Source organism: Pithys albifrons, chromosome 5 (assembly GCF_047495875.1).
Source record: "Pithys albifrons albifrons isolate INPA30051 chromosome 5, PitAlb_v1, whole genome shotgun sequence".
NCBI classification, from domain to species: domain Eukaryota; kingdom Metazoa; phylum Chordata; class Aves; order Passeriformes; family Thamnophilidae; genus Pithys; species Pithys albifrons.
Window position 1 is genome coordinate 60,121,473 of NC_092462.1, and position 27,398 is coordinate 60,148,870.

The 27,398-nt window shown below is 38.8% G+C and overlaps 1 protein-coding gene across 10 annotated transcripts in view; it reads left to right on the top strand.

Annotated features, from left to right (window-relative positions):
- The window catches only part of LDB2 (LIM domain binding 2), a 249,489-nt gene that overhangs the window by 145,287 nt on the left and 76,804 nt on the right, over positions 1 to 27,398 (top strand). For all 10 annotated transcript variants that reach the window (XM_071556750.1, XM_071556743.1, XM_071556745.1 and 7 more), the window contains exons 3-5: positions 18,475 to 18,647; positions 23,689 to 23,811; positions 25,414 to 25,497. In XM_071556750.1, the coding sequence (XP_071412851.1) occupies positions 18,475 to 18,647; positions 23,689 to 23,811; positions 25,414 to 25,497 (380 nt within the window). The remainder of the gene's footprint in view (positions 1 to 18,474; positions 18,648 to 23,688; positions 23,812 to 25,413; positions 25,498 to 27,398) is intronic.

Sequence of the window (27,398 nt, forward strand, 5' to 3'; positions counted from 1 at the left end):
GGTTGCAACCCACAGTTAGAGCACAGTCACATGTGAAAACAGCTGTAGTTATTTTACACGTGACCATCCCTGCTGTTTGCCACTGTGCTTCCTCTGGAGGTGACGGATCTCAGAGGGCTTCTCTCATGTGCTGCCTTGTCAAGTCAGCTTCAGCCATCACCAAGCCCTCATTTGAAGCAGAAGCCTTCACAAGGGCCGGCCTGGTGTCTCCCCTGGGCCCAAAGTCCCAGTGGGGTGGCAGCAACCAGCTAAGGCTGGTCATGCCGTGCTTTCCCTGGCCCTGCCTGTCGCGGAGGTTTGCCTGTGAGCACAGGATCACATGAAGTCGTGCTCCTTAACTCCTTTCAGGGTGACACATTTATAACTGCACATTTCATGCAAAGAGGGATAAGCTTTACCTGAATAGTATCTGGTTACCCCATACTGCTGTGACTGTTCCTGGAAGGTTGCACCAATATGTACTGTCCTGCGATTGTACTTGCATCAAACTGTGTATAGATTAGGAACTAGGCTGTAAGAGCAGTATTTAAGTGGAAGTGGTTTAGGCTTTCTGTTTCAGTTTCACACGTGTTCAGTACCCATCTTTATGACATGACTGAAAAAAATTAATTGCTTTTTGTGAAATAATTGCCCCTAGTTTACTATGTGTCATTCAACATTATAGAGGAGGGCTTTGAAATTTGCTCTCAAGATTTTCAAGGGCAAATTATGATAAATTAAAGAGGACTTTGGAGCTCTTCATGAGTTTGTGGTGCCATTTTAGGGCTCAGCTTCTCAGAGAAAAGCAGTGGCACAATAATGTGGGCCAAGTCATTGCTTTTTATTCATGGTACAAGGGGTTTTAGTAACTTGCTATCTGTCTGATAGAGCATTATATGTTCACTTACATATTTGAGGGGAAGGTTGTTCTCTGAAAGTTTATCTGTTGCAGTATTTCCAGCTATCCTGTTTTAAAGAGTTTGCTAGTTGGAATATGTATCAAATATATCACGAATTAATGCCAAAAGAAACCTATAAAAACTTTGTATTTTGAAGGAGGATGTAGGTTCAGATGTGCTTCAACACTGCACCACTGCTGTGTCTTTGTAGTAGTTTCACATGTAGGCGTTTGCAATTAGGTGTTTGCTATTGTTAAAAGTGACAGCTACATCCCCCTCTTTAGGTAAGCCTTCTAAAAATAAGTGTGATCTGCACATAATTTGCATATTTTAATTTGTTATTTGCATGTGTTAATTGACAACCATTGCAGCAACAAATGGTCGGGCATGTAGTCAGCCTAAACTGTAAGAGTTACAGGAAAGTTTGTCTACTCAAGGGCAGGCAGGCTCCCTTCTGTATCTCAGCAAAGACTGAACTGCCATTGACTCTTCCCAATGATCCTGGGGGTTGGGAGCACTCTACATTCCACTCTTCAGGAGCCTCAGTGAACAAACACAATGCTATGTTTCCTGTTTTCGAAAGGTGTCTTGCAACTTTGGAATGGATTCATCCCCTGCTGTCTGTGCGTTTCATGATAATAACTTTGTGCCAGATCAAATGAGAATTGCTCTTAAAGTGAGCCAACACTTCTGAAACGTTTTCAGGGAATAAGGATCTTAATTTTACCAGTAAAATAATACATGAACTAAATTTCTATTGTAACCATGCAGAGGAGTCAGCAAGCAAAATTGTAGAGTGAATCAGGAGAACATACCACTTTGTAGCATGGACTGTCATGCTATTGAAAGCATGAGGTTCATTTCTGCAGATCACCAGTCTCTTTTGCAAGAACAAGTAAGATCAGGATATTCAAAAATATTTACTGGAGCAAACATCCAAGTTTTTGCTAAAAAAAGGAGTTAGATAGGAAAGGACATAGTAGATAATAATTATTTTAATGATATTCAGGTTGCTGAATATTGCAACCATTGACCCATACTAGAATAATCTTATAACGGGAGCCCCCTGGGATCCATTTGCTCTGTAGCAGATACACTGGCATCAGTTTATGTATTTTCTAGGCCACTATGTTTCAAATGAGAGCAGTTTCATATTACTACTGTCAGTGATGCATTCAGAAAAAATAGGGAAACAGACAAAAAGAAAACCTGTACGATTTTCCGTCAGAGTGACAACAATGTGGTATCAATAATATGGAGCAGCCATCTTGCAATAGTGTTTTCCTGTGGTTAGCAGATACACAAGTGGCCAATGACTCTTTCCTTCAACATATCTAATGTCACCATCAGTACAGCTTTCATTCAATGTTTCAGCAAGATTTCTGCTTAGAATCACATTTAATGAAGAAAATATAATAATTCCTGGTAAATCTAGGAGAATGATTCATAGATGGGCAGGTAGTTGGAAGAATTGCCCATAACTGTTATCCCACTGTGTCCATTAAAAAACACCTATTGGCAGTCAGTGTCTTGGGACTAGTCTCCAAATGCAGCAGGGAGCACTGCCACATTTAACTCAGTTGGTGTTAGTAATGTCAAGGTTGTCAATTCAGTCTCTGTATGGGCCATTCACTCAAGAGTTGGATTCAATGATCTTTGTGTGTCTCTTCCACCTCAGAATATTCTATGATTTGCCTGGGATTTGTCAATCCAATTTAGTATAGTCAGTATGGCCTATGGAAAGAGTTGATTATTCCATATCAGTTGGCTAGTTATATAAGGGGGGTTTTATTTCAAATAGATCACTATAAAATATGTCAAAATATTCTTAATTTCTGGAATCACTGGGGAGACAAAAAAAAAAAAAGACACCCACAACATAGATATTGTCTTTTTTTCTGTGATACTGGAGTGTAAACATAGACATTTCTCTGAAAAACAAAAAACAAAAGAAATTTTTTCCTGGTTTCTGATCACTTTGGGGTAAAAATTTGCTCCTTATAAAGTAAACACCACTTTTTCTTGACACTGTTAAGAATGTCATTCCTCAAGTGTAACTTGTAACTCTGATACAGTAAACAAAAATGTTGTTTTGTTAGTACTACCATTTGCTCTTAAATCTCCTCACAGTTGCATGAAAACCTGTGTTCTGAAACTCAACCATTCCTATCACCTTTAGTGTGATTTTGAAGTTTTGAGTGCATTTATCACTACTCAGAACATAAAGAGCACCAATAACCTAACAAACAAGCAGCAAACACAAATTCTGCAATGGAAATGCTTTGAGTGACCTTCTTCTGAGTGACTTCATGTAAGTACCCCTTTGAAGGACACTGAATGGAGCAGACAGCTCACAACATGGGAGAGGAAAATGTGAATGGGATGACATGCAAGTGATGAAACTGAGATGGAAAAAGCAGGTGGAAATAACAGAGGAGGAGCGAAAGTTCAGCTTTCCCACACAGCATCCCCACGCAGAGCAAAGGCTTCCTGTGAAGTTGCCTCTTTGGGGGTGTAGCCTGCCATCTGCCTCGGAAGTGGTGGATTTTTAGGAGAAACTAAAGGTGAGAAAAGTCATTCAGAGCCACTGCTTGTGACTACACTGCACACCACCTCATGGGAATAGCTCTGGGAAATCAAACTGGTGCTGCTTTGCCAACACAATGTGAGTACAGTTGAAAGGTCCCGTTCTATCCCTGTAGGATATTGTGTGAGTGCGTAGGCATAGACAGTTAGCCTGGAGAAATCAGAATCATACTTTGCTAAATGTGTGTTGCTCCTGAAGTGGGCACATTATGTAGACATGCAGCACATACTGTGAGAGATATTTTCTTCTTTCAGAAGTATAGGTTCCTATGTACTGATATAAGTTTCATATGCAGTAACAGATGAGACCCATTGCATGGTGTGGCAAAACCAAACAACCCCAGGATCTTCTCTGATGTTATGTGACATGCATTGTGGTACGTTGTGAAGTCAGGATGGACAACTAAGTATAAAGCTGTAGCTCAAACCATCAAAGTATTTTCAGTCTTTTACAATGCCAAGCAAAATAGCCATACCTTTTTAAGAACCACTTGCCTCTGAGGTTCTTGCAATGGCAGGAAACAACAAGAATCTCAAGCTCAACAGCCTGTGAGAGTAAACTCCCTCATATGATTGTTAGCACTTCCTAACTCTAAGCAGATATGAGGTATGCAAGAACAACCTTTGAATTTATATTTCTTTTGCTGATTCTAGGAACAGGAGGATAGGAGGGATGTGGATGAAGTACTGTACGAAATACAAGAGTTCTGATCCAAAAAAATTTTAAATGTTATATTCAATCCAAGGCTTGTCTGTTTGTCTAAATTGCTTTATACCTCATGGTGGGCAATTTTTCCTCCATTTCTATTTTTTGTAGCAAAATAAAATTTTGGTTTTGAATTAATCCACAATTTTTCTGAAAGAAAAAATTACAATCTTCACTTTGTATTAGCTAGCAGTTTCAGAGCAAAGCCCATATTTTCAATTTGCTTGCAGTGTGCTTGGTTGATATAATCCAGAAACATGGTGATCAGAAACAGTGCATCTACCTGTCCTGCATCAGAGTACATCACTCCTCTGCCCTCTCTTCTTAGATGACTAAATTCACAAAAAAGAAGATTATTTTCTTTAATTCTTCATATCGCTATGCAAACAAAATTCCTGCTGTTTAAGTGGAGATCAGTGAGGTACCAGTATTTGTTCTCAAATAGTGTCTGAAGTAAGATCAGTATTAGCAGGGGGGGAAACAATTTAAGAATATTCATATATTAGTGTAGTGAAGGAAGGCTGACTTGGGGCAGAGATGTTTTTCTAAGGTTATAGTGAAAAAAAAATTTGTGGGAGTGTTACTTTCTTTTACTCTTCTTTGTAATATATGTCCATAAAAGAAAAATTTTGGATTGGTGTTTTCTGCATTTTATTCCAGCACCTTTTTATTTGTATTATAACAAAAGTACAAATAGGTTCCTACCAAGCTTACTCTTACATGGTGTAAGATTTTGTAAACAAATGTTAGCTCACTATTCACTGCAGTTGTTGGCACAACAATACACAAATTTGTTTCCAGATCCTGAGCTGAGTTAGCAATGTTGCTGTTAAAAAGTTATGTTCTTAGTGAGATTTGTAAAAATTACTTGAAAGTTAGGGGGATATTTCAAATGCATATGTGTACAGCAAAATACTGTCATGCTTACCCTGCAAGGTGGAGTATCTTTTTTATTCAGAATCCTATTTGATTATAATTAATTTGAAGCATACCAAATTAAATTACTTTTCTCACATTAGGTGATTTCTGTACATTTTAAAATTTGTTAGATCTTCAAAAAATGTATTTAATTTGTAAAAGAAATATTTTGAATTACATGGTCATATGTGTGTCAAGATACCAGAACACTGAGTTATCTATTTGGGATCATTATTCTTGATGCCAACAGGGATTCTTATTGGCAGAGTTGCAGTGTAACACTACCAGCACTGCTGATAGATAAAAGTTATTGTTAGACCTTTTAGAAGCTCTTTAGAAAAGAGCTTCCCATCTTGAATTTCTTCAGTTCTGTAGGAAATACATTCCACAAGAATTTTTTTGTTTGCTTCCAGCCTGGGACCATAAAGTTTGTCTATATTTTTCTGTAATTAAATTAAGAATTCTTAGGGTGATATTTGGAGTGTGTGGTTCCCTGTGTTCTCATTGTACTTGGATGTCAATAGGTATTAGAAACCTTGACTTCCATGTCTAATTGTATGCATCCATCATATTTGTGTCTTTCTACCTGTTCATTTTTGGAAGTAGGTGTGATCTTGTCCCTTTTTTTTTCCATTTTTTTCTTGGCCTTTTCCATTCTTTCTTTTAGTTTGTGTATTAGCTAAATGTGTTGGTCTGGATGGGCCTTTAGGTTGATCCTGTGTGGTAGTTGTTATGTTTTATGTTCAGGGTGTCCCTGAAATTGTCCTGACAGTGGCAGTTCAAGACTGACATGGGAACTGCATCTTACCTGTAGTGGTTCCAGAAATCACAGTGAGTCACTGTAGAAAAACTGTGTCAAGAAGAAAACATAATCCCTCTCTGTAAAATATGGGAAAAATGTATCATACAGCTAAAAGGACAGAAAACATAGGAAGAGGCTGTTTCAACTTCAGCACAAATTTATTATAGTACTTATTACTGATGTTACAGTTTTTGAGTTAAGAGCATTCTGCATTACTTGCTGCATAAAATTTTATTAAAAACTATGTATAACGTGTGTTCTGACTGAAGCTTATAAACCTGTTACATTACTTGCCCTTTTCTGAAAGTGCTTCTTTATTATTTCATGTTATTCTGTCAGACATCTGATTTGTATAACTGAACACAGGGCAGTTGCCTTCATTTTAAGGGTAATAAACAAGCTGAACTTTTAAAACTAACAAAACATTTTTTAATGGTAGACTATTTTTCTGATTATTTTGTCTAGTGTGTTCAATACCTTTTTACTTTCTCTGCAGTTAGCTTCCATACGCTTGAAAGAGAAAGAGAAAGAGAGTGGGAAAGCAAGCTTTGCTGCAGAAAAAAAAAAGAAATCAAAGCCAACCACCAACAGCTTTTTGAAAAAGAGTGTTCTGGTTGTTATAAAACATGCATATAACTGACAACTGATATTATCCACTGGTGAGATATTGTTCATACATCTACAGCACAAAATTACCAGAAAAATCATGCTGGTTATCAATGCACATGTTCTCAATGCAGTTTGAGGATTTTGAGAATGCCATGTGTATCTTTTATCATATCACTGTAACCCCTCACCTCCCACCAGTTCTCCAGACACACTCCCCACTACGTTATGTCCCCTTTGATGCACATACCAACCCATTTCACCTCTGATATTTTTCACCTGAATATGGACCATGCTGTGATGGTTGACTGACTGCTTGAGAGAGAAGTGCTGTGTTCAGGGAAGGGACTATCTTTCTCCTTCACATGGCCAGCCTGTGGGTTTCAGTCTTACCAGGAAAAGAATTCTTCCAGCGTTAAGGAGGTCAGGTGTGCCTGTTTGGCAAATGCCTGTATAAGCCTGGTTTTCCCTCATGTCAAGCTGACCACATGCTGTGTGGCCATTTTCATCTGCCTTGGAACCCAAACAAATATCTGCTGCCTCTTCACAGGATTTGCTTCCTCAGACATTATGCCATGCTATGCAAACATGTAGCTTTTGGGTTACTCAGAGTGTTAGCAGAACACGTTGGTGTCTTCCTGTAATATGCTTTATAGCAACATTCATGACTATGTTTACACTGTACTAACCACAGTGAAGGAGTGGCTTTGACTAACTTAAACTAGCTGCCATAAGTACTGTTACTATCCATCTGTCAGTAGAAGGGAGGTTGTGGAGAGCTGCAGAAAGCATCTAAGAAGAAAGGTAGATTCTGTCTGACTAAACCCTCTCAGGTCCCAGCAGCCTGTGCTTGTCCTCAGCCTTCACATCATGAATGGTGCACTCAGGCTTCTCATCGGCATGGTGGTGATGATGTGAGGTGCTATTCTGGCAGATACAAACTGGACTGAAACCAAAAATAGAATTTATCAGAGTTGCAGCTAATTAAAGGTGTGTGATGTTGCTCATTTTGCCTGGACAAAAATCAGGGATTTCAGAAGAGGAAAAGCTCTCCACTACACATGGTACTCTGTCTCAGTCACTCACAGCTTCTCTTCCATTGTTTCTAAGAGTGAAAGGGCCTATGCATTTTTCAGATCAGGACGTTGTCTGTTGTTTATTCTTCCCTTATATAGGCTGTATGTGTTTGATAGTATTTCTAGAGTACATGTAAGGGTTTTTTCTGCCTCAGCTTCTCATCTATGCATGGTTTAGAGGAGAGACTGGAAATAAGAAACTGGTAGAATTTTCTTTGCAGACATCTGTCTTCGGAACAACTTCACACCAGCAAATATAGCATAACAGATCTTCCTATGTGCTTTCATAGCAATAATTGGAATATTTATACAGTTTAGGAGTGGGGAGTGGGGAAGGGATATGCCCTGCCTAATCGCCAAATTCTTAGCAAGTGGTAATTGGTGTGGTTCCAGTGATTTCTTAATTTCCATGGAACTGTTTGACTTAGACCAACAAGAGATTAATCAAGAGATTAATGGGTGTGAAATATGTAGGTTGGTCACTTAACCCATCACCAGCATGAACATACCACAGAAAGGCAGACATCTGTTTTCTGCAGTAACTAAGCTTTGGGTTTGAGCTCTCGGTCTGGGTTCTGCCCCAGACCAAGCTTGGATACCTCCTTAAGAGAACTGTGGCAGCATGTGAGGCTGTGGCCACTATCACTTTATCTTATTGTCATTTTGCTTATGTTTTTACATATTTTTTTGTTTCATGCCATGTTTAGCATTCTGCTAGGTCAGATGAAGTCAGAGGTTGGGGGTGTGCTTGATTTAATACAACTGGATGGTTTCCCTGGTTTTTGTCTGTTCCTTTTGGTGTCCTGTCATTTGAATTTTATGTTTTTGCCTTTATTTCTTGAGATGACTTTTCTGGGTATCATTTTCTGTGCTGCATTGGTCCTTTATGCTGGTACAGATTGTGTTTGCTCAACTAAAATGCCTGTCCTGTGCAATTTCCATCATTTTTACGGTCTTACATTTTGTCATTTTCTGCTTGAGTTTGGTTGTAGTTGGTTATGTTTTGACAGTGGTTTGTCATAAAGCTGTGAATAACCTCTTTGGTTTGCTTTTAAAACTTCCTTTTTTGCAGTTGTTGTACAAAGTTAACTGAACTTCAAACAGAATGATTAGCACTCAGAAGTGTGAGTGGATATACACTGCAAGCAGGCAAAACATTTGTTCTAGCTTTATTTGCATTCAGTGTGGAATTTTTATGCAAATACAAATATTCTGTTTGTTAAATATTCATATATAAATCTTTGGTGGGGAGTGATGATTTTGCTTTTTAAGATGTAGAAATTTTTCGTTAAAATTGGAGCTTCCTCATCTAAGACATGTCTTTGTTTGTGGAACAAGAATATAAGTAATCTTCTCCCAGTATTTCTCCTCTCCAGGTGAAAAATCAGGTTAGACAATATGCTTCCTGTGAAATGTGCCTGCCATGAGAAATTCTGAATTTTTTAATGTGGGGCAAGTGTCTGGCCTGCTCTGTACTATTAGAAACCTAATTCAATTGTTTAAACAACAAATTGTATGGGCTCTGAGTTTTCATTTTATGACAAATTAATAAACTCCCCAAGTACTTAGAGTGTTGTCACTGGTTACAGAGCAAAAACATAAAGCTTGAAACTGGTATGGAACTGTGTAGGGCTGATGCTCTGCTATTTGTGCTGCAGCTTGAGACGCTGATTGTGAGACCTGCAGGAAAGCAGCTGAGTTGAAGTTGACTGCAAGCCAGAAATGTGCCATTGCAGCAAAGAAATCAAGGAAATCAACAGCCTCCTGGGCTGTGTGAGGGAGAGTTGGAGGGAGGTGCTCTTTCCCTCAGCACTGGTGAGACACATCTGGTGTAGGATACTCAGTTTGGACTCTCCGTTTAGAAGCAAGACATGGATATACTGGAGTGAGTCCAGAAAAGAGCCATGAATATGATTAAGGGCCTGGAGGATTTGTTATATGAGGAGAGGCTGAGAGAGTTGAGATTGTGCAGCCTGGAGAAGCTTATAATTTGTGTAAATATATGATGGGGACAGAATAAAGCAGAGCCAGACTTCTGGGTATTGCAGGAGGCACTGGGCACAGTGAAACACAGAAAATTCCACTTAAACACAAGAAAAACTGATTTCCTCCAAAGGTGGTCAAACACTTGCACAGGTAATCCAGAGAAATTGTGAAGGCTTCATCTTTGGAGATATTCAAAACCCAATTGGATACAGCCCTAGACAAGCCACTGCAGGTGACCCTGCTCTTAGTGGAGGGTTGGACGATCCCAGAGGTGCCCTCCAAGTCCAGCTGCTATCCTGTGAAAGGGATCTTGGACTCTGCTCCTTGCTCTCTGCATTCTCTGGTCCAGGCTCTCTTAGCCTGAGGCTGAAATACTCAAGACCTGATGACTGAATTTTGTAGTGAACGATTTTTTTAAAGACTGGTGATCTGCTGCCAGCATAATAAGGAAAGTGTTGGGAAGATATTTTATTGTAATAGGTAGGCTGGCTGAGCCTTAATTAAAAACTCACTGATGCAGTTTAGCTTTGTACTGAGATACAGAAAGGTTTTTATAGTTCTTTTCTGAATGTTTTTACAAAAATGAATCATAGTGAAATATTTTTTCTCTTCAGAAAGATGAAGGATTTAAGACTGAGTTGCAGATTATGTGTCTATTGAGAATAAGGGTCATAAGGTGTGAGGAGTTAAGCTGAGGTCTCATTGTCATAAAGTTTCTGTTACTTGCTCTTGACTCAAGTGTGTTTTAGAGGATTGAAGTGCTGGTTACACTCTTTTGAGAAAAGGAAATACACTGTCAACTGAATCAAAATTATACACGCAAACCCTTACTAGGGTAAAATGTTGTTAGAAAATACTTACTGAAGAAAAGGCAGAGTCAAGCCTAACATAATGATTGAATTGCACAGGGTAGAAGGAACTGGAGAGGGAAACCTAGACATTGATAACTTTCTAAGCTTTAATATTTGAGGTTAAGTCTTTAACTGTAAGGAACATTATTGACATAAAATAAATAGGATATTGCAGATACCATTATGTATCATGGATTTAGACAAAAAGATTTGAGTTCTGAGTGTGGAAAGGATTCAAGTCAATCATTAACAGTGCTGAGTCCATGTTACAAATCCCACTTCGCAACTTTGTTACAAAATTGAGAACATAGGCAAATTGGTTGGAAATGTTAGATTTCCACAATTTCCAGGAAGTGTTAAGTGCATGACTAAAGATAAAAAAAATATAAGTACCTGGGAAGAAAATATGTAATGCTAATTTTAGTCCTCAAAAGGTCTGCTTTATTGTCAATATGGAGGTAGTACTTCCACTGTCTCCCAAACTTCATCGAGTTTAGACTCTATAGTGTCTGTAGATTATATGGAGGTTTTCAGAATGTGCAAATATAATGTAGTATATTTCTACTATATTAATATTAGAAGTACAGTGGTATACTCTAGTATGGTATAGTTATTACTAATGTAATGTAGGTTTTGTATCATGCATTTATTTAATGCTTAATTTGTATAAATAACTATAAATTTCTGGAAATGGAAATTAATCATACATTCTAATTTGTATTCTGTAAGTAATCAACATGACAGAAGCCCAGTCTTACCCACTAGACAGAGAGAAAAAAGGGACAGGTCTATGTGTGCCAGATTCTGCCTTGGATACATGTGGGTGTTTTAATCACCATGGCCCACATGTTTCTGAGGCAGAATTTGGACTTATTAGACGGTCTTTTCACTGCCTTCCTTGTCACACTATCAAATCTGACAGTAGCTTTTCTTGGGAATTGACAGATTTTTGTTGTTTGGGTTTGAATCCACTCAACAAATAAAGTTGGAGGGGCAGTCCCACGAGTAGCTCTTCCAAAGAGCAGGTCACAGCACTGGAAACTGGAGTTTTACTGTTGTTCAACTTCATCAAGGGATCCCTTCCTCCGCATCCCAGCCAGATGGACTCTGTCTGGAAGAACACACAGCTGATGTGCGCTTTCACTGGGACAATTTTGGGCAAAAAGTAAAGGCAGAGTAACAGCAATGATATCACCATGTAACTCCATGACGTTTTGCTGTGTGTGTACTGATTTATTTCAGTTATAGAAACATATGTAAATGAACATGCCAGGCTCTGGCCCACCCAGATGTTAGTCAGCCGTGGGCAGAGATGTCAATTAACAATGAACAGAAAGCTCATGCTCTCTTCTGCAGTGCTCAGGAAGGTTCATTTGCAATCAATCGAGTGTTGTCTCCTGGCTTCCCTAGTCTCTGCATCTAGCTGAGGAGAGTTAGTCATTACATCTCCATTTAATTACTGAGATCCAACTGTGATAATCTCTCAAGCAAGAGATTCTCATAATCTGCCTAGAGCTTAATGGGATAGCTCAATATTTTGTTTTGGGAGCCAAAAAAGACCCCACAGCCCCAACTAGCAGAGTTCCTCTAGCTCATCTATAGCATATTGATGAGATAATCAGCTGCAGAATGCACCAGAGCTTCCAGAGCTCCTTTCAGCTATAGGCACGGAATGTTTTTTCATTCTATCAATGATTCTGTGGAACTTTTAAAGCCTTTTACTAATTTTTTGGTTTTATTTGTTTCTGATTTATTACTTATTTCATAACCTAACTTTAATTGAAGACATAGGTCTTGACAGGATTTAGATTGTCGAAATCCAGTCTGGAAGCAATAAACCCAATATTTCTTTTTAACAGATTAACACTTCCATTGTTTTTTTCTATGCCAACGTGGCAGTGTCTTACATGGTGTATATGCATATGCTAAATCCAAACCACCACCCCTGAGAGCTTCTATTGTAAAGGCAACACATGAACAGTTCAGTGAGCAAGGAGGGGTTTGCTATCAAGCCCTGCTTCTGCAAAGGGGCCATGACCCTTCATTCTGTAGAGAGGGCATTGAGATTTTGACAGTCTATCTTTGGCACACAAAGGGAGGAAATGTTCTTCTGTTCCTAGCCCACAAATAATACCAGTTTCCTGTGGACTAGAAAAACATGTTTACTTTCTATTTTACTCAGATCTTTTTTGAGGGAAAAAATACCCAACCAACAGTACCATCACCACTACACTGTGGGGTGGTACCACAATTATATTACAAACTGTTTTTTTAACTGGCTTTCTGCCCATAGCTCATCTGAGGCTTCCAAAAGCTCTGAATTTCACAAGTGATGGACATCCCTCTCTGTAGATCGTTGGACACTTTGGATTAATTTTAGATGGAAAAATAATTCTATAATTAAACATATTCCTGACAGAATGAAGTATTTTATACTAGGCAAACATCTTTAAAAGAGAAAACAAATTGAAGGACAGCATGAAAATAATGATTCCTAGAAACAGGGTGACAGAAGGGCATCCTAATCATCATCACTGCATGCCCAGGCCAAAAAGCAAGAGTGTGACCTCAGTGTTTCCCTCCCCAAGAGGCAGGCCTTGGGCCATTTAATATATCAGATTGTTCTGTTCTATTCTTTAGAATTCCCCAGGTGTGATACTAAAGAAATTATATATAATAAAATTGTTACTGACCTATAAAGCTTCTTGCCTATGTTCATAGATTGAATTAATTGATTTCTGGACTGCTCATGTTTGAGGGAGTGCCACAAATCTATCTTACATCAATTCTAAAATTGTTTTCCAGTTGGAAAAGGTAGATGGAATCACATGTAGCCAAGCTGTTACACCACAAAGTAGGCTAAAGTTATGTCATGCCAGCAGATGACAACATTCTGTTTTGTGCAAAATAGTAATTTCAGTTATGCCTTTCTTATAGACATTTTTGTATAAATTATTATTTTTTGTTGCTAAATCCAGCTGGTCTTTGTCACTTTGCTCTGCTATCTGGGCAACTGCTAGCACAAATGAAGCAGACATTAAGTGGCAGTGCCCATATTCATGAGAAATGGCACAACCTCAGATACTCAGCTAGGGAGGAAGAACATTGCCCAGGACAAAATGATAATTTAAAGCACGATTCCCATGATCTGGAATTATTGCCTGAATGCTGTGGGACAGGTGAATTTACCTTCTAGTATATGCAGTATCTTACAATGTCGGGTGTCACATTTCACACTATTAAATGATCTTTTTGGGGTAATAGGACAGCAAGAACCTCTCAGTGTTTGTATTGATGCACGTATGCTTTTCTATGCCACATCTGCTTTTCTAAGCCTGACTATTGCACTTAGAGACTCAGCACCTGCAGCCATGGCTGTTTTAATGCACTTTTGCAGGCAGATGATATAGCATCTATTATTAGTATTGCTTGATAAGTCCCATGAAAAAGCCTTCTTTCTACTTATTTATAATTTTGCTAAGCTTGACCTAATAAAGCTGAAATTGTTTTTGCTTTTGGCTAGTTTTTCTTTTATTTAAGCCAAAAAAACATTTCTTTCCTTCCAAATGGAAAAAATATTGTTTTTTCCATGTTACTTGCATGTTTGTTTTCTAAATGTCTAAAAACCTGTATGATGTGTTGCTCACTTTTGCAGTAGGTGTGTTCCTTTTGTCTTCTTTGTGGAAATGTGAGTGATTTTAGCAGATTTCTAAATATTTGGGGGGGTCGAGGGGGGGAGGAAAAGGCACCCATTCTCAAGTATGCAGTTTAGGCTTTACTAGAGTTTGACAGCTAAAATTTCCAAGGTCTCCCTTTCCCAGAAGAGGAGTAAGTCTCCTCATAGGAGCCCAGTGGGGCTAACCACCTGCCAACTACATAGAGTAACTAGGTATTTTGTAACTCAGGGCTACATGAGGTCATGGTCATTTCCACTGCAAAACCACAGGGAAGGCTCAGCCAATGCTCCATGCAAGAGCAGGAAACCTTTCCTTCTACACTGCCAGCATATGTGCCTGGGACCCTGATGGCCCTAAAAAGGAAGGAACTCAACCTGAATATAGAGGAAAGAAAAGGGAAGAGAAGGGGGGAAAAAAAGAAGGGAAAAAATCAGAGGATATTGATATGAGAATGGGGAGAGAAGTAGTAACAAGGAGATGAAAGGAGAACATGGGGAATGATTAAGTAAGGGAGAGTTGGAAGTCAATGAGGAAAACACAGGGAATGGGGATATGTTTGATTGGGTGAGCGTAACAATGGAAAGAGATCCTCTTGAAATGTTTCTTGCTGATGAGAAACTGAAGAAAGGAAGGAGAGAAAGAACATGCCTTTACAAGGGGAAAGAGGTGCATAAAGAGAATTTTGGGGGGCAAGGGGGAACAAAAAAACCCAAAAAATCAAGATCCAGAAGAAGTGTTTAGACTGCTGAGGCAGGGAACCTGAGACAAGGAACTGTGGAAGACTGGCTTGGTAGGAAGGGCACCAAAAAAGTGTGTGTGAAGCTGGCATTTTGGGTAGAGTGGAGGAGAACAAGGAGGCTGAGACTGTATAAGTGGGTCTGCTTTAGTAAGAAGAATGAGAAATTTGAGTAGATTTGGAATGGATTAAGTGTCTTTGAGCAAAAGAAAAAGGGGCACCATGTGAGGAGGGGGAGAGAAGACAGGGAAATTGAATGGTGAACTTGGAAGATGACCAATGTAAGCAATCAACCAGAAGGTGAGAAAAAAGACAATTGGACCATGAGGGTGGCTGAGCAAAAAAAAACTGGAGAAAGAATAAAGCCCTGACATCAGGAAAGGAAATTACAAGAATTTTCCCATAGTCAAACTGCTACTGCAAACACTTGTCCTTGGAGCACCTGTGCCTAAGATCTGTGTGGTGGCTCTGAGTGTTCCCATGGGAGGCTCATTTGGGGAAGTGTGGCATGGCAGGGAAGATCCCTACAAAATGTGTATTCTGTGAACTAAAAGCCAAGCTCTAAATTGGAAGGAATTCCAATGGCAGTTGCATGTAAAGCTTCATTCAGCCACATTGGCGCAATGGAGGCGTTATTTAGACTATACTTTCCATTATTGCTGCGGCAGCCTCCAAGGAACTGCAGACCCAAGACCAAGCTAGCATACAGCTTGCTCTGGGCTCTGCAAGGTGTGAGTTACCTGTACTGGTGCAAGGATGGCTAAATGACATCCTGAAATGGCCACAAGTATCTCATTGTCCCATGATCCTGCCTTCACATTACTCGGGGTTGTCCTTGGAAGTATCCTTCATCTATCTGTAGCAGAAGATACCTGGTGTTGATAAAGTCTTGTGAGGTGCAGTGACAGACAGAGGTGGGGTGTGTCCATCTACTGCAAGAAGGGACAGAAAAGCACCTTTGCCACATTCCCATCCTTTTGCCCAGGAAAGGACATGTATGCACACAGCAGAGCAGGGTGTGCACAGACAGTGTTTAAATACTCATTTACACAAGCCTGCTTTGGAAGGAAAAAAGCAAGGAAAAGTTCCTTGCACTAAAAAATGCACAAAGTTTGTGATGATCTTTAGACTCTGTAAGAGCTATTCCACAGCCTTTCGTTGTTCTTGGAAATACCATCTCCTGCACAAATAAACTTTGTTACAGCGGTAGAGAGCTTTATGTTTATTCTAGCAATTAAATGATCTTTTTAAGCCATTGAGTGTTTCAGGAAGAGAATCAAACCATTGAACCTGTTTCAGTCTTTTGTGAAAAAGCAATGTAGTGATGAGGACAGGTCTGCTCATCAATATAAGTTTCCATTTCTATTTCTTCTGGAGTTGAATATTTAGCTATAATCATTTATGCTGGATATTTGCATCAGCTATTTTCGGTTTTATAGACCGGCAGGGTCTGCATTTGCATCTGTCATGAAAAATCAGGTTCCATGGAGCATATCCCTGTGTGCACCTCTATATCTTTTCATCCTTTTGGTCTCTCACTTTGTTGTTCACTGTAGCATATCCCTGTGACAAACAGAAAATGCTTACTGGGAAAAGTAATAAGAATAAGGTATTTAATGTATTTCTAGCCTTCTTTAATGTGTTGTAGCTGTGAATACAAGGCAAAAAGCAACACCATATGACCATGCTACTTTGGGAACAGTCTATAAACTGCAGTTAAACAGTTTGAAGATATTTATGCAGTGCATAAGTCACATGAATAGAGATTTATTACAATCAGTAGGAATTCTGGATTTTCATATCACACATTTGCTGCTTATGATGATTAGCAGGAAATTTAATTTGCACTAATTAGCCTTAGGGGAGCAAGAAATTAACTTGATGGGTAAATTTCACTTTTTACTATATACCATACCAACATGGAGAAATTTGAGTTAAAGCATGAGTTGAATCCTATGCTAATACTCTGGACTTCAGTTCTTCTAAATTAAATTAAAAGACTGCAAAAAAAATCTGTCTGTTGGGTGGATGGGGTTTTTTAGGAGCTAGAGTCACTGAATAGTCTTTCAGTATATTCACTGAACTGTCAGCCACTTCCAGAGAGTCTACTATATTTTCATACATTAAACTACATTGATATCTGATATTCCAGCAAAAACTTTAACAAGTTCTCATTTTCTATATTTGCATATTTTCATTTTACAATGAGCATTATGACTGCACATGCAATATTTCACATTGTAACACACAGAACAAACACACTTTTCACAGAAGTACTGTGAAAATTCCATATTTTTTAATTTGCAACATCCATTTGCAAATGCCTTTTTGGGTTCAGGACCCTTTGTTCATATGCTGGCAAAATTTCTATGAAAATAGTTTTTTGGAAATTACTCTCTAAAAGTATTCAGCAAATGAGGGAGTCGTGAGTCACATGTAGTCCTCACAGGAAAATAAGAATTAGGAACTAATAAGCTGTAATCTTGCCTGTTGATTGTGGCATTTCTACCTCATTCTTCCAGGACACCATTTAGATTACTTGTTTTTTCCCTTTCAAATGGAGGCAATTTTTATGTATCCAGCACTCAGAATTACTGTGGATTGATTAATGTATGCAAAGCAATGAGTCATTTGGTATGGAAGTATTGGTCTATTATAAACTCTTCTGTCATACCAGGCTTGTGGTTACATCCAAATTTAGCTGTAAAGAAGATGGAAAGCACGAGTAGCCTATGAGATAACTGCCTTTGATGTCAGTGCTTAGGCTAGTTTGTGCATCTGAAGTACACTCAGAAGCTCACTCTTACTATTGCAAATATGGAATTAGACCTTGTAGTACTTACTGACCCTACTATGCAAGTGAGAGGTGTGACTTCAGTGAGAGTTTTGCCCTACTAAGTATTGCCAAACTGGGTGCCTTAAGTCCATAGTTTTGGGGGTTAATGGGGCATGTAAGTGCGTTCAGGTTTCTGCTCAGACTATCTCACCTGTGACATAAATACTGGTCTAAAGAGAGATCTCAGACAGACCTGTGGGCAGTCATATATTGTACAACACTTAAAGTTTTGCATTCTCAGGACCTACTTCAATCACCAGTACTCTGATTTCTCAGCAGTAGCTCTCCTGTTCAAGAGTGTGTGTGCATGTGTGTGTGCATGTATGGGTGGGTATATATAAATATACATGTGCCCACACACAAATAAACATATATGTGTACACAACCCTCCTATAAAAATGTGCTTTGCTTTTTTTGGGTGTAAAAGTATGTTTCTGTAATGCTCACCACTTGTATTTATACACTTGCAGGTAATATCCAACTTTCAGCTGTAATTGACACCATGTGGCTTTTTGTATAATAATTACTTTGGGACAAAAACCCTTGCAGATGGTTTAAAGAGTGACTCTAACTTGCCATCAATGTAAAAAGATTAAATATGATGAGCCCACTCCCTCTGAATGGAGTCAGCCATTTTCATTGATTTCATTGGGAGAAGGTGCAACTTTGTTTCTAAAAAAGGGAGAGAACATGTATTATATTCATTAAATGAAAATTCTATTTCATTGCACATAAAATTATTCATGTGCTGTAAGCAAATGGATTATTTCGTAACCTAGAGCATTTGCTGAATTCTGCTTTGTATTTTCCTCACAGCAATTGGAAGGACCCTCATTCCTCGTTATTTTAGCACTGTCTTTGAAGGAGGTGTAACAGACCTGTATTACATTCTCAAGCACTCAAAAGAGTCATACCACAACTCATCCATCACAGTGGACTGTGATCAATGCACCATGGTTACTCAGCATGGAAAACCTATGTTTACCAAGGTAACAGGGAAGACTCAGTAAAGCATGTTGTTGGATTTTTGTTTTCTTTTTCCTTTCTGGTGTGTATAACGGTAAAGATTATTGGCTGTTGAATTTTTCTAGTAGACTGAGATTATTTCTAAACCCTTGAAGCCATTTAATTATGTTTTCTGTATTCATTATGTGACTGGAAATTTCTGTGGGCATCTTCCGCGATTCTTCCAGAAAGACTGCAGAAGAAGCACATAATGCCAAGTAGCCAGAACCATCAGTTTTATGTGAATTAAATTCCATCTGCCCATCTTCTTTTCTCTGGGCTTGATTGTAAAGCAACAAGATTTCACATTACTGGTACCTACCATTTGGGATGGTATGCATTACATTTCATTCTTACCTAGTACAAGGACTATAAATCTCTAGAAAAATAGTGATTTAATAGAGTAGGATGCCAGTCCAAAGGGCAGTGAATTCAATGGAAGGAGTCAATTGATTTAAACACCCCCTAAATCAGGCAGTTAGTGAATATTCAATATTTGTAATTGATAGTGAATTATCTTCATGCATTGGCCACTTCTAGTCCTGTAATTAAACCAAGGGCCATATATTTATTAAAAACAGTATCAAAAAACTGGAAAATAAAAATTAAAACATAAAAAGTCCTTATATTAAAAAAATCAGTAAACTGTTTTTTTCAAAATGGAAGTGTCCCTTTTAATACATTAACAGAAAATAATGATTTTCCATCTTGTACCTCTTCATCTTTGACTTTTCCATGGAGAAAAGAACAAAAGGAGATGGGGTAGGAGAAGATAGCTCTTCCATGTTGCCCTTGACCCACAGGCACTGGCTATTGATGGCATCGTGACCAGGGTTCACATGGCTTAGGCTGTTTTAGCATGTATGTGAGTCCCATCCCATTTCAGGGTCTTCTCTGCCGTCTTTCTGGCTCTTGGAGTGGGGCTTAAAGAAGAGGCAGAGGAAGCTGCTGGTGTGCAGTGCGCTGGTGAGCTGGGAAGTGCCCATTAATGGTGCCATTGTTCCAGCTGTCCCACCCCAGCCCCTGTGACTTACATAGACACAAAAACAAATGGACAGAGATGAGACCAGATATTCCTAGTTGCACCTCTTTGCCACCTCAGAGCTCATGAGGAGCTGTGACTGCTGTCCACATGCAGGGCAGGTGCCAAAGGTGTACAGTAGCTGTTTCCCTGCTGAGATCCCTACAGCCTCTTCTGTGTCATTTCCCATTGTGTTAGCTTTAATGCAATAGGAAATAAAAGGATTTGGGATTTGGTTGTTGTTTTTTTCTAATCAGTAAATACAGAACACATTTCTCAATTCAATTAGTTTATTTTACTTATCATGCCAGCACATGACAATGTTGTTATTTTGGAAAGGAGGTTGAAATCCATCAAGTCAAAGATAGACTAGCAGCATGGTCTGGGCTGGGTGCCCACCTCATGTCAAGGGGCCACAATTGCCTCCCATGGCACTGTCCTGTTGTATGTAGTGGGTCTGGTCTCTCTGTCTGCTGCAGCCCTGGCAGTGCACGATCTGCTTCAGCCCTGACATTTCTCTTGTAGATTCAAAAAAAACTTCTGTGTCCTGGTACAAAAGCTCAGGTGGGGCTGTGATTTGGATTTTAGGAGAAAAATTAGGAGGTTTAAAAATTAGGAGTACTTAAAATATGACTGTTAGTAAAAGCAAATTTGAAATAAAACACAGTAGTTGATTGAATATATTACTATCTCAGAAATAAGTTAGAGCTGAATGTTGTCTCAGCTGTGCATGTTTAACTTCTAGCAGAGATAGTGAGGGCACAGGTCTTACTAAAGGTACACTCCTACTCTCACAGAATCAATGGTGGAACAAAGGACACCTTCCATAATAAGCAGCACTGCAATGGACTCTGTAGCTCCTTAGATCATATCTGAATTTGACTCAGGGAAACTACCACGGTGAGGGTTCAAAATGCAAAAATACAAACTGGTTTGGTTTCACAAGCAAATTCTAAGCTGCAAGTTCTAGCCAACTTCTAATTTAAGGGACTGAAACACATCTCATTATGTATTGAATCAAGGATCCACAGAGTTGAGAATCCAATGTATTTTATTCATTTCAACATTTTGCTAGTACTGCAGTACTGGATGAATATATAAAATGGCATTTCCAATTTTTTTCAAATAAATATAGCCAGAACATGCCTAGCAGTAAGAATATGAATAGTCTAGCCTGTCTTTAGAGGGTAAGAAGTCCTTGTGAAGTGTCACACACTTAAAAATTGTTTCATCAAGATACAAAGAAACACTATAAAGAATTTATAGCAGTTCAATGGCTTAAATAAAATTTGGTAAAATACTGAAGCCAAGACCGCCCAGTTTGTCTGTCTGGGAGATGCTCCATTTTTTTCTCCAGGTAGAGGAAAGTTTTAGCAGTCCTCTTAAGTCTCCATTTTCACCGTGTTTACTGACACTCCAACTTTATGTGTAGGCAAACTGTTTTTCTGCAGTTAGTAATGTTTACATTTCCTGATAGATTGGCGGAGATTAGCTTTGCCTTCACCACTAAAGCAGTGAGCACCCCGAGTTTGAAGGGTTCTCTTCCTGTTCCCAACAGTGGGGCCATCAGCTGGATTTTGTAGGTGAAGCCATTGAAACACAGGGATTTTAATCCTTACTAATAATGTCAGGCATTGCCTGGATTTGTATAAGCTTTAGGCTTCTTTTCAAACAACAACTCATGTTTGAGAAATGGTAGTTAATAAAGGGCAAAGATTTCTGTAGGTGCCCAGCGATAGGAGAGTGAGACTGTAAACAGTAAGGCACAGAACCAAAGTTAGTTTTCATAGGCATAAGCGGTTGAAATTCCTACAATTAATAAATGCAGTGAAGGAGTTAAAAAGCTATTGGTTAGTTTGAGAAATGTTCTTTTTTAGTTTTTTCCTGGCCTAGTCTAGAGCAGCCACGTGATACACTGAATGCCTGCCAGCCTCTTTCTTGTTGATCCTCCGGAGACCATCTGTGCTGGGGGCATTGATTAGAGTGTGTCTGCTGGGATTACATCTTTTCTGTTGCCATGCCAACTAATCAGCTGATTTTGGTTACCACAGAAACAAAATGTCAGAGCTCACAGTACGGTAACATGAATTCAGCACAACAGAAAATGTTTTCTTAATTGGAGACTCTTTTGATTTTTTGGATTCTATGCAAAAGGCAGCTTTAAGAAAAAAAAGCCCTTTTAAAATAAGAACTGTGCCAGTTCTATTGAATAAAAGCAATGTGTAAAATTCTGCTCTACATAAGGAAATTACATTCCTTTATAAAGTGTATAAATTTTTACCACTGTGATATATGAAGAATGTATTTCAGTTTTTCTATTAAAATTTGTTAATGCCAGTACCTAAAACTTGTTAAGAGCTGAGGGGTTTAGAGCTAAAGAGAAGAAATATTTGAGAAGCCACAGGTATTATTATAAAGTATTTTAAAACTGAAATATTTTCATTTTAACTGGTCAGTAACCAGGATCTTTGAACTCAACACAATAACATTAATACAAAATGTTTTTCTCCTGTAGATCCCTATGTGTGTGCATGTGTACCTCTGTGTAATTTCTCATCAGAGTGCAGGTGATGTGAAAATCAAAGTCAGTGGCAAATGATAAATCACATTAAAAATTTGAAGGCATCACTAAGATTTGTTAAAAAGGGCAGAAAAGAACCTGTTGCAAGACTGTCCTTCACAGTCTACAGGAATTTGTCTTATAGTATGACTGTTAAAATTACCTACATGTTTTTGCAGAAAGAACAAGGAGGAAAAACTAGGATGACGTTAAGTGAACTGTTAACCAGAAAAGCCACACACTGCTCAAGTGAGAGCTAGCCACACCTGAGCTGGGGCTTGTAAAAAGGCTCAACAGACTCAACTAAATTTGGGATGGCTATTGTTCAACGAAATGCTAGCTGTATTTAAATTAAAGTTGCAGAAACCTTTTCTTTTGAAAGCCACTACACACTGTTTCCACAATATGTGGAAGTACCCTGGACTTGTGAGTTTATGTGGACTAGAGTTGTAAGTCTAAATATCCAATTTAAAAAAATAAAAAATCAACAACAGAAGTAATTAATTTTCAATTCAGACATCATTTACAATACTCCATAGCACTCCTAGTCAAAATACTCTGCTGGCCTTGTATTTTGCACCTTAAAGAAGACCACAACCACAGTGTTTCTCCCACATGAAATTGTGGAGAGTTGTTTAAAAGTCCCCAGTAATTTATTTTATTTTTCATTCTCAGGTAGTACCCACTTTCGGCATTTATTCCTCCCATATTTTCTGTCTTTTCTTAGGCAATATCCCTGACAAAGCTGTGAGCCACTTTCTGTGGAAGTAGCTCTATTGTCCTGGCTGAAACCTCTCCTCTGCTCCCCTCACTCTCAACAGCAGGCACCCCACCTGGCCTTCCTTGAAAGGGGGGATTAATAAAAGTGATAAGAAATAGGAAAAAAGAAACCTCAACAAACAAAAAATCCCCAAACAGGCCAAAATGCTTGGAAAAACAAGTTAAAAAAGAGGAGAAAAGTCAGGTTTGGCCACTATTATTCAGGGCGCTGTGTACTCCAACTGGATATGAAACAAAGGATTTTATGCCAGGCTACTATAGGGAAAGGGCAATGTATAACAGGGTAGGAATGACTGGTTCAGCAACTTGCCATCAAGTGCACACAGTTGCACCAGTCACCTCCACTGCAACATTCAGTCATTAATTAGCAGTAGCGAACTGTGAGGGAAAGGGAATTGTTGCAATAAATAAGATTTAGCGCACAATATTCTATGTTTGTGAAATGCTATAAAACCTGTAGCATTATAAGTTACTGTCTCTGAGGAAAGGCCTATGAAGTAATTTTCCCACATTTGTTTTTTCTCCCCAAGAGAACGAGAAACAATTAATCTAGCAGAGATGAACGATACTGCTCTGATATTTCTGAATGTTGTTTAATCGATGATAAAATATCATTGAAAACAAAATTTCGGGGAATTTATTTCATGCATTTTATGTATTCTAGGTATGCACAGAAGGACGTCTTATCTTGGAGTTTACTTTTGATGATCTTATGAGAATAAAAACATGGCACTTTACTATTAGACAATACAGAGAATTAGTCCCACGCAGCATTCTAGCCATGCATGTAAGTAATCCTTTATTCATTTGACCTAATGCAAAGAGATGAAATTAGGTTTATGAAAAACTCCAGCAAATTTCACACCCAAGGCAATTAACTATAAATATTTTGGTTTGCCTGCAACTACATCCTTTTACAAGTTCTTTCATCACTCCCTTGTTTCTCAGTGCTCTATTATTGCCACTGTTGCTATGTTTTCATTCTGTTTTAGCACACAATTTTCCTTTTAACCCACTTGGTGGTCTGTGTGATCTGGGTCCAAAATCTGTTCTTATTGATATGAACTACAGCAAAGTCAGTGAATTTTCACCATTGTAGGTAGGAATTATATTTAGTCTTTAAATGAGGCAAACTGATGTTACCCTTACATAGACAGAAGATAAGTAATTATCCTATATTTACTTAGAAACCTTTAAGAATTTTAATTTTAATTTTAATTTTTCTTCCACATTTCATGATTTGAATTTGAATGAAAACACACACAATGGAAATTAAAATATTAAATATTCTGCAAGTGAAGTAAAATATAATAAGGTGGATAAACAAAGAACATACTGTTCTGCACCATAGAAGCATTCCTACTAGTAATGTCCCCATAGACAAAATCAATTACAGCACTATGGTTTTATAGAGGGTTGAGAACACAGACCAAAAGATGTTCCTGTATTTTGACATCTAGTTACTTAAATATCCATAGATAAAGATACATTCCTCGTGGAGAATTTTAAACAGCTTAAGCTATTTAGGCAGCCTGGACATTTTTTCAAAGTGCTATCACAGGCATGAAGAAAACATCTTTGAAACCTGCCCCACCATTTCTGTCCCAGGGATATCTGCTGTTTTAGAGGACTGATCAACTGAACTCTTCAACAGTATCCTATTAAAGGACAATGAGGATGGCCATGAGTGACATTATGTATTTAGGAGTCTGCTGCAACTCAGAATGGAAGCAGGTTAGCCAGAAACCAGCAGGTATTAATTTTAGTAATGAGACTGATTTTATTTTAAAGAGGAGGCTGGTCTCACAGGTAAAGTGCCTGGCTAGGGTCAGAGAAGGACTATACTTGCATTTTGCCTGTTTAATTCTGGGAAAATAACTTGGATCAAAAGGGTTCTCAAGCCTGCACTTAATGTCACCTATGTGATGAGCTCTGCTGAAGGTGCCTTGATGAGGTCCTTCTGCTGCAATTTCTTACTCACAAAAAGAAAGCGATACCTTCTTCATTTCTGCCTTTTTCTGTTTAGTGTTCTGGGACTCCCGGCCAACAAATAGAAGGCTAAAAATGTGCTGCAATCCCTCAGGAAGCCCATTGGTAGGGCCATGCCCACTTGCATGACCAGACCTCCTAGGTCTATCTTTTGAATGGGCAGGGACCAAAGGAAGATATTGGAAATTGGATACAGTCTTTATTCTGCTCCCATTTCATAATGCTTTATTTTCCTATGCATACAGAACTCTAGCGTATTACATAAATTTGGCATCAATGTGTAATTTTTCCATCGAAGTGGCACTGCTTTTCAGAGAACCCTTCCCACATCCACTAAGAACATAAAAAAGACCCAAAACGACAAAGCAAAGTGAAAATTCTTTTTTCCTTTGTTGTTTAGGCACAAGACCCTCAGGTGCTGGAGCAGCTGTCCAAAAACATCACTCGAATGGGTCTGACAAACTTCACTCTCAACTACCTCAGGGTAAGCATACCATAGCTGATGATTATTGTGAGCATTTTTTAAAGTTACTGTTAGCTTTGAGTCAAGGTAATGAGAGCAGAGCCTGTGTCAGTCAGGTAAGAAATTGACCTAACCCTTAATGAGGGTGAAGGAAAAACAGCAGGAGAAATGTAGCTGATAAGAATGTGCCATTAAAATGGGTAAGACTTTTATCATGGAGTCCAAGCCATATTTGAGTGCTCCCTGTTTTTAACAGTCTTTCTTCTCAGTTCTGAATAATGGGTTTATTTTATTGTATGCAAGATGTTCCCACCATTTTTCCTCTCTGCTCCACTGTTCCTGAGAAAGTGGCAGCTAATTCTTACTAAAAGCTGCCTGTCTACCTCATCACCTTTCCCAGACAGAGGCAGGGCTGAGGGAAAGCTCAGCTCCAGCCCTGTTTGCAGCAGTCCCTCGAAGCAGTCTTTGCTTCATGTGCCTCTGGGAGCCTGACTTCCTCCTCAGCCTTACATTGAATCAAGTGTGGGGTTTACGATTAAATAATGCATTTGTTCCCATTGCTTTTTGACTCATAAAGTGCATTCAAAGTTTGGATGTTTATTTTTATTTTTGAAAGTATTCCCTGGTGTGGGCTTATAATACATACACTGAAATACAGATTTCTAGAGTTCATATTTCAAGGTTAAAATTGAGATTTTTCCTATTTCTAGACACACCATCAGTAGATAAAATGGGGTAAATTGCTTGACGATACGCTAAGCTAACTTGGCCAAGAGTTATCTGCTTTTATTTCTTTTAATTGTGTGAGTCATTATTCAAGGCACTTTTTAAAGATAACAAGAACACTAGAAAATGTAGTTATTTTCAGCCAACTGTAGAGCTGTACCTGAGTCTATAGTTTAGCTGTACTTCACTCAGTTCTGTGAACCTTTTGATACCTTCCCTGTGGGTGGATGCAATCCTATCCCAAGTGTCTTGAACTCCAGGGGAGACAGTGTGCAGAACTGAGACATGTGGTGAGGTCTCTCTCATTGTATCCCTACAGTTTTATAGACAGCATTTAGTTGTACTTACTGTCCCAATAGGATAACCTATTGCTGAGTCGTGCTTATGTGGTGTTAGTGTAAGAGTTATTGTTCAAATTATACCTTCAGTTGTGCAAGGTAGGTCTGCTGTAGTGTAACTGAAAAAAGAGTCTGGCATAAAACCTCAGAGGAGTAATGCATTGCATTAGAATTTTTCCATGTGTAAATGTAAGAATAATATGTCTATGTAAAGCATATTGTATTCTCATGCTTCATTTAGTTTGTGGTTTGGGACAGAGAGCAGCCCTTGTACTTTGACAACAAGTTTACAGCTACCCTGTCACTGTCTCGTGGTGGGGCATCCTAGAGTGTGTCCTACAGAAAATCCCACTGAGGATTCCTCCTCAGTCACAGCAAGTTTTGCATTACACCCTAGTGGCAAACTGGGCAGCAAATGGCTGGTTTAGATAGGCTATTTCCATATTTTGTTTACAAATTGTGCAGTGGCACAAAGCATTGACCCTCTGCTGAGGTCTCTGATCCCCTTGGCACAAAGGGATGTACCACCAAGCACTTGGGCTGACTGGCACCAGTCACAGGACTCTGTAGTGCCCTCCATGAGGCTTGGAGGGCCATGCTGGATGCTCAGCACTGCCTCTATCTCTGACCCCTTCTGAGTCCTTTGTGGTATAGTCTGTGACCACTGAGTGTGACAATGTAAATGACAGAGGCAGGGTTCCTGTTAGAACAGGCACCCATGCTGCTACCTCTGTCAGCATCAAAAAGGGGCAAGAAAGGAAGAGGAGGGAGGGGAAAAAACTCAGAAAAATAGAATTAGGATCAAGATAAGCACAAGGGAGATGAGCAGTGAAGTGGAAGGGGATGAAAAGATGAAGT